This window comes from Alosa pseudoharengus, unplaced genomic scaffold (genome assembly GCF_046254945.1).
Source record: "Alosa pseudoharengus isolate Yale_2024_CS ecotype anadromous, Long Island Sound unplaced genomic scaffold, YU_APseudo_1.1 YU_APseudo_1.1_scf_22, whole genome shotgun sequence".
Classification (NCBI taxonomy): Eukaryota; Metazoa; Chordata; class Actinopteri; order Clupeiformes; family Clupeidae; genus Alosa; species Alosa pseudoharengus.
Window position 1 is genome coordinate 19579296 of NW_027468680.1, and position 7729 is coordinate 19587024.

Here is a 7729-nt window from a genome sequence, read left to right on the forward strand (position 1 = left end):
AACCAAAAGGTTTGGTTAATTTACTCTATTAATTAAAAGATAAAATATCATGATGTGATCTGATAACTCTCTTCTGGCCTAAAGACACAGGCAAAGAGTGAAGCCTCTCTTTGGTACTCAGTCCTTGCATGCACCTCTCCCTTATCAATCTGCGCAGCTATATCTTTCTGACGGAGGCTTGCCGTCTCCCATACTTACTGCCAGCTATCTTTAGCACCAAGTGCTTCATGGATCCCCTGCTTTATTACCATAATTAATCAAAGCTCTGCTGGGTTCCCTCTGACATTTCCTGGCTCGCAGGACAAATATGAGGGGAAGAACACCAAAGATGTGTTAAAGACACTTCTACATGAAGAAGATGAGTATTGCTCTATACAAAGGGATCACTAGGATAAGATTCCAAGAATGTAAAGTGGATCCCACATTGAAACAAAATGAAAGAAGAAACACTCATTAATTAGAAATAGCTTGAGGTAAATGGCAAATAAGTAGTGGCCTGGTTTCCTAGATGTGCACTGTCCATTGGCAGTGCCATGAGAATCACATAAGAGGGAGCTAATGACGTATTTAACACAGAAAGTTTATCTTAATCTAGAGTGGAGCTTTGCCTTGGGTATTTGTCATGGAAACTAGCAATGTCTGGTGGGCTTCTGCTAGATGTCATGTATTTATTTTCCAAGAAGCTCAGTGATGGCCTGTCCATGCCACTACAATGATCAGAAAATCGAGGACTTGACTGCGGCATCCTGCTTTAAAGCACAGTCCTCAGTGATTTACCTACCACAAGCTCTGACGCTGATGGCACCTCCCTACCTCACCACGCCATTCTATGTTATAGCCTGGGCAACAAATGCATATCACAGCGATCAGATTTCTACATGGTTTGACATATGAAATGCATTAAGGGAGGCGTAGAGTTCACGTACACACTATAGTATCCAAGCCCCGTCGTGCATCGCTGGAGTCCTGTTGCCACCGAGGCTCCTCTGGCTCTTCCCTTGCGTGATGCTCACACTGTATGACGCCGCATGTCTAGCGTCGCATAGCCCGAGCTCTTAAGACGCGAGTGGGAACGGTCCCTACTGCGTGTCAGTGAAGTCCCCCATTTTACACCAAGGCCAAACAATCTGGTCTAGAAAATCGGGACTCAATACAATTAACGCTTTTTAATCACTTTGATACCCGCCAGGGCTGACCTCCGCAAGCCTCTCCAAGATCCATCATAAGGTAAGAGGGAGCCGTTAGTCGTCGTGTCGGCTCTGGAAAAACATTGCATGTGCCTGCCTTAATAGCAAATAAGGTAATCTTGTACTCTTAATTGTATTTTGTAGGCTACAGCACTCATATTAGGTCAAATGTAATGATTTCAATCGCTGTGTGTGTTAGTGCATGCGTATTTTTTATGCGGTACATAACGGAGTAATTTAGCACATGGATGGCAGTCTTCGTTCGTGAACCATAATGCATTGATACGATTATTATTGGTAAATATTTAATATTCATGTGAAATAACCGCTGAAGGAAAGCGCAACTCTTACTGCCACTGCCTAGATGCGGTGGCGCATGTATGTATTGTGCCCGGTTTATGAGACATAAATATTGGTTTTATGTAACAGATGTGTACAGATGTGTCTCCAAAGGAACCGTTGATTAGCAGGCGGTGTGGTGTATAAGTTCAGTGCAGACAAAACCGGACTGCGTTTTTCTGCACGCTCTGGTGGAATGCACAGAACTGCAATTCTGCCTAATTTACCCCATTCTGAGCTAGACTGAAAAGCCTCTCGTTGAGCACTATTTCACTTAATTCACTTAATTGCGATTTATTTTAGGTGAATAGTCGGATTTGATGTAGCTGCAAAGCAACACTGATCGTGTGATAACTAATCCACCATTTCATTCCATGAATTAACCCATGTAGCCACGTTTAGTTGTTTTCTTATATTGTGTCGGAATGACATTCCTACTCCTTGATGTTTTCTGCTCCCAAGGTCATTCTAAACGGTTGCCCAAGATTGAGGGGACACTCGTTACATAACAGTCTGAATCTTTTGTCAACAGAATAGATTGGAAAATCATGTCTGCTTTAGGCTAATTATTGTCATGTAGCCCACAAATGGGGATAGAATTTTCATTGACGGTCGATGTTTAGGTCTCCCATTTTACGCAATTAATTTTGCGCAGCGCATTGGCCGTCTGAAATGTGGTATTTTTGGTAAGATGTTAAATTGAACAGTTGAGCTCAGTAATAAATGGATTTTCCGTCAAAGACAAAACATTTTTAAAAATCATAGTTGAAATTGTCGAATAATGTTTTTGTTTTCGTTTGTAACAAAAAGAGGCAATCACACACTACGCATGTCATATCCCCAGATGCTATCCCATGCAGCAGTGTTTTTAAGTCGAGAATAATACACGCCTTAGCTATACGTGAGCCTTGTGCATAGATGAATTGTTTGGTCTTATGAGGTGTGCAGCCATCCTCCACAGAGCCAGGAGAAGGAGGATGGGTGCAGTACTGGGGAGTGTTACTTTAAGTGGGCTATGGTGGTGAGGGGTCACATGCTACTGCAGACTCCTCATGACTGAAGCACTGATGATGTCTGAGTCTCACTGCATAGAGCACTCTGCACATGGAGGCATCTGACACACATGGCAAATTCCCATGGTCAATCTGGCACAAAACTAGGTGTGGATCAGATTGATTGGATTGATGGGTGGCATTTTGATAGCTTGCTGTTCGGGGTCCTTAAAATCAGTTACAGCATTGTCCCAATACATCTCTGAATATCATATCAATATCAATATCAATATCAACAAATCAATTTTTTTTATCCCATTTTCCACAAATAGCTTGGCCACTTAATATATTTTAACAAGTAAGTGCAAAACAGCAATGCTAAATGCCACAGTGTGCTATTCACAGAAATAGCCCGCCATCTCATTGTCTCAGATGGCCTCCTTGGACATTTCATCAACATAGTTTCTGTGCCAAGGTGTGTTTCTGGGTTGCTGGTCATGCTCAGGTGGAAGCCTCAGGTCAAACATTCAGAGCATTGTGGGAATGCCTACAACCACCATGCCTGTTTTTGCCAGCACAAGCACTTTAAGGGATTGGACGACACAAATAGACAAAAAAAAAACCCATCTAGGCCACAAACAGGGCACAAAACTAGACCGCTCTGATGTAAAGACATATTGTTATGGTACCAATGCTATGTGACTGTATGACTTTTCTCGTCAGAGTCATTCAGTGGCTGTTTTGAGATTATAGTTCCATAGAGACTGTTGATTACGTGCAAAGCATAATGGAACTACCCTGCCTGTTGTCATCATGGACAATATCTGTGGCTCGTCTAGAGGCTGAGGAACAACTAACAGCTGGCAACTCAGAAATCAATGACTATAAAAAGCTAAAACAAAAACCTTTTCAATCAATTATGTCTACCATCTAAATCAGTAATAGCAGGATCTACTAAACCCAGATACTAATGTATTTAAAGTGTTTTTAGTGTATAATGAATATTAATTAATAATAATTGAATACTTTATTCACAATGTTCCCTGAAAATTGTTTTAAAGGGTGAATTTTCCAGCCTCATATTTTTCCCAAGACTTAAAATTAAAAGTCAAAATGAGAACAAGACATTGAGCAACCTCAATTTTTCTCTGGCAGAACTCACAATGGGCAAGCAGAACAGCAAGCTGACCCCAGAGGTGATGGAGGACCTGGTGAAGAATACAGAGTTTAATGAGCACGAGCTCAAGCAGTGGTACAAGGGCTTCCTCAAGGACTGCCCCAGCGGCCGCCTCAACCTGGACGAGTTCCAGCAGCTCTACGTCAAGGTAAGGGCCCTCACACACCTGTGAGATGATTGCAAAATCACCATAAATCATGGTGCCAATGCACTGTACAAAATAACAAATAGTCAAATAATAAAATCATTAAATGAACAGTCTTGACGTGGCTAATGTTCAATGGTTGGAAGTGGCAAGCATGGCCCTGGACATGACTGTTACTCTCTTGGTGGGAGTGATGCACTGATGATGACTATAGAAAGAGGCTGATGCTATTAATATTTCACAGATGCCAGGACTAATGTTTGGGGGTAAAGAAAACAGTTGTTTGGGCTTAGTGAATAAATGGAAATAATTTGGTTTGTTCATTTCGCTCATTTGTAGACAGGCACTTTGTATGACTTGGCTTGGAGGTTTTCAGACCACATGTGTTGCCATAATGAAATTACTTCAGGCTAGATGGTTCTTCTTGCTCAAATGACTTGAGGCAAGATGGTTTTGTAGTTACATTAAATCATCATTATCAATTTCCTTGAATGTAATGAAGACTGAACACATTCAGATGTGGTTCATTTAATCATTCACACCAGATTGTGCTATTAATAGGCTGCTATTTATAGCAAACATGCAGCATGTTGTCATGTTGTATAGCTGAAACAGATGGAGCAGAGAGATGAAATTAAAGGAATTGGTCCACACTCTGGATGGAGAACAGGGCAAGTTTAGTGTAATGATGAATCATGGAAATAAATATTAACTGTAGTGGAAAGATCACATATGTCTCTCATCGCAAGCTTTAGCTTTCCCCTTTTCTTAGCCTCTCACTCTTGCCAAATATCTTTAAAATATCTATCTCATCTATCCCTCTTTCTCATACACCATCTCTATTTGTTTTTGGCCCAATCTCTTTCTTGCAGTTCTTCCCATATGGTGATGCCTCAAAATTTGCACAACATGCATTTAGAACCTTTGACAAGAATAGCGATGGGACCATTGACTTTCGAGAGTTCATCTGCGCTCTGTCCATCACATCCCGAGGCAGCTTCGAGCAGAAACTCAACTGGGCCTTCAACATGTACGATCTGGATGGGGATGGCAAGATCACTAGGGTGGAAATGCTGGAGATCATTGAGGTATGGATCAAATATCAGAGATTAGCTCAAGTTCAAGCTGAGACGTATCCACATGTCATGGTGCTATAAATAAAACTGAATTGAGATGTCTCTCATTGCTTCATCGAAGACTTTCCTCTCTGAACATGTGATGCTCTGAAAGGTTCACGTTCACATCAGACATGAACAATTAGCTCTGTTGATACAAAACAGAACTATATTTAGCAGCAACTGCATATTGATCATAGACTGAGTTTCATGCTGGACAGAGCTCGCTTCTATAACAGGTAACAAATCACGATCTGCCGATGCTACCGGGCTATCCAGTGTCCCCGGCACTCCTGTAGTAGGAACAGATGGTTATTCTGTAAGGACACACACAAGGACAATCCTGTCAAAATGTCAGTGCTTTCCTTAGTAGCCACCTGCTTCTCCACTGGGGGCATGTCTCCCAATTCACACACATTGATAACCTGCAGAGTGTGCAGAGTTTTTTTTACACACACTTTAAGTCACACTTGGCAAGTGCTACATTCACTCCCTTAACGTTCTATGTTCCTCAGCGGGCCATGTATTGCATCTGATTTGAGTTATAACAGAGTGATGTTTTTACAGACTGTGTATTTACCTTTCTCACCTAAACACCTGTGTGTGTGTTTGTACGTGTGCGTGTGTGTGTGTGCGTGTAGGCCATCTATAAGATGGTGGGCACTGTGATCATGATGAAGATGAATGAGGACGGGCTGACCCCAGAGCAGCGGGTAGACAGGATCTTCAGCAAGATGGACAAGAACAACGACGACCAGATCTCGCTGGATGAGTTCAAGGAGGCGGCCAAGAGCGACCCGTCCATTGTGCTGCTCTTGCAGTGTGACATGCAGAAGTGAGCGAGCCTCCTGCCGTAACCATCTCTCTCTCTCTCTCTCTGCATCTCAGCTGCCAGGACTGGGAAAAAAAACCTTTTACTCTTTCATCCACCCTCTACAATCTCCACTGGATCAAAGAAAAGAAAGAAAAAAAAAATTCGGGACTACTTTTCTCAACGAACTTGCTTCTTCTGGTTGAATAAATAAATCTATATATGCATGAGAATGTCACCTGCTACAAATAAGCTATATACACACATATACTTATAAAAATGAATATATAATGAAATAAATTGTAAAGTGTGCAAATTAGATTATTTCATATCCTCCCATTTTATCATTAGAATGTGGTTGAGTGCAGTGCGCCATAGGTTTATGTTTTTACAGTACAGTCATGCTTGACCTACAAGCCTGTTTTTTCTGTTCTAAATAGTTGTCAAAAGGAGAAAATATCCCCATGATAATAAAATATGAATACTAGTCGTAACACCACCAGTTATATCAATAAAACAAGAGATAAAAGCAATTATCAGATAGCCCAAGGGCAAACAGGGAGTCCCTCCCAGTATGTTCAGACCACAGAAATCTAAATGTCACTAGTGCATGCATGTGCCGTGTTCAGGTTAGGCCTCCATTTTAGCCTCTGTCAGAGTAAAAGAGGACTAAAAAAGCCCTTGGACATCATTTTGCCTGTGTGGGATGTTCACTTGTGATCCATTCATACACTACTCACATTCCTGTGCAAGCATGTCTCCTTACTAATATGTATGTTTGTCTGTGGTCCCTTCCTTGGCACACTTTTGAACCCTTGCCCCGAGGGATGTTCTTGATCACGCTAACGTGTTTAAATGTCGCATCAGTCTATGCATTGAGCTGCAAAAGGGATGGAGGGGGGGGGGGGGTCTCCATCCTGAAAGATAAACGTCTGGAACAGGTCCGTCTCCGTCTCAAGCTAGCAAAATGTTTACTTTCAGAAGTCCTGCTCAAAAATAGGGTGAAGAACATAGTGAAACATGAAGGGCAGCACATTACTTTTTGTTACCAGAGATTTTGGTTTTTATATCACATTGATGTGAGCATGTCCAGTGTGGTTGCATTCCCTATTTGTGTTTTTACCACAAGTAGTGTTTCAGATGAAAAGGGCAATATGCTACAAGTATTCCCCGGTTCGGTAAAGGGCCCCACAAGTGCTCAAGTTTCCCCACTTTGTGTAAATGAAGACAAGCCCCTCCCAATGTGTTTGGTACACAGGTTTACTCGAAGTGCACTGCATTTTTATTGACTCGTTTTTTGTAATGAGATACCTTTTTAATTCAAGTTTACATCCCGAAGACCAACACACTAAGTATCTTAAGAACAGGTCTGGCCAGGATGCAGCATCCCCTTCTGGAGAAAAGACTATAAATAATCATTAGATGGAAATGATTACTAGCAAACCAAGGCTAATTGGATTATGGGGATTAAATGTATTTGTTAAAAGCTATTCTCATGTGACAGGCCAGTGACCTGTTCTACTGGTAGTGCCTGGAGAGCCTGCTAGCTCTACCCTGCACTGATCATTCCAGTACTACTTACCCTTGGATGCTGCATCCCACAGACACACAAAAACAAACCCTCCTGAGCAAAAAAATGAATAAAAAGAAAAAAAAAGGACAAAAAAAAACACAGGCCGTTTGTACAATCTCCAACTCTTGCTGGTTACAGTGTATTTTGCCCTGTAAATATTTGTACTTAATACATAAAGGAAATACCAAATTGAAGCAAGTGAGTAATTTAACAGTGTCAGACCTATATTCCTGTTTTTATATGTGGCATGTGTTTAATTCCAGATGTAACAAATGTCATGATTGCACTAATTACATTGTGGTTAAAAATCAATAAAAAAAAAAGCATATCCACGGGGATATTTCAGTGATCTGAGGCATCCATCTTTATTTTGCAGTGAAAAAATAAACA

At 41.3% G+C, this 7729-nt stretch overlaps 1 protein-coding gene across 1 annotated transcript; it reads left to right on the forward strand.

Annotated features, from left to right (window-relative positions):
• The first annotated feature begins 998 nt into the window (after positions 1-998).
• Positions 999-7688, forward strand: vsnl1b (visinin-like 1b). Its single transcript, XM_076299256.1, has 4 exons — positions 999-1227; positions 3674-3843; positions 4713-4928; positions 5597-7688. Exons 2-4 carry the CDS (start codon positions 3682-3684, stop codon positions 5792-5794), a joined length of 576 nt encoding a protein of 191 aa, XP_076155371.1. The 5' UTR covers positions 999-1227; positions 3674-3681; the 3' UTR covers positions 5795-7688.
• The last annotated feature ends 41 nt before the right edge of the window (positions 7689-7729 follow it).

What these genes read in the sequence shown, in the direction of transcription:
- vsnl1b (XM_076299256.1), top strand. Translation starts at nt 3,682, where the DNA reads ATGGGCAAGCAGAACAGCAAGCTGACCCCAGAGGTGATGGAGGACCTG. An exon ending in TCCAGCAGCTCTACGTCAAG is followed by an intron (nt 3,844 to 4,712) that starts GTAAGGGCCCTC and finishes TCTTTCTTGCAG; the next exon opens with TTCTTCCCATATGGTGATGC. An exon ending in AAATGCTGGAGATCATTGAG is followed by an intron (nt 4,929 to 5,596) that starts GTATGGATCAAA and finishes GTGTGCGTGTAG; the next exon opens with GCCATCTATAAGATGGTGGG.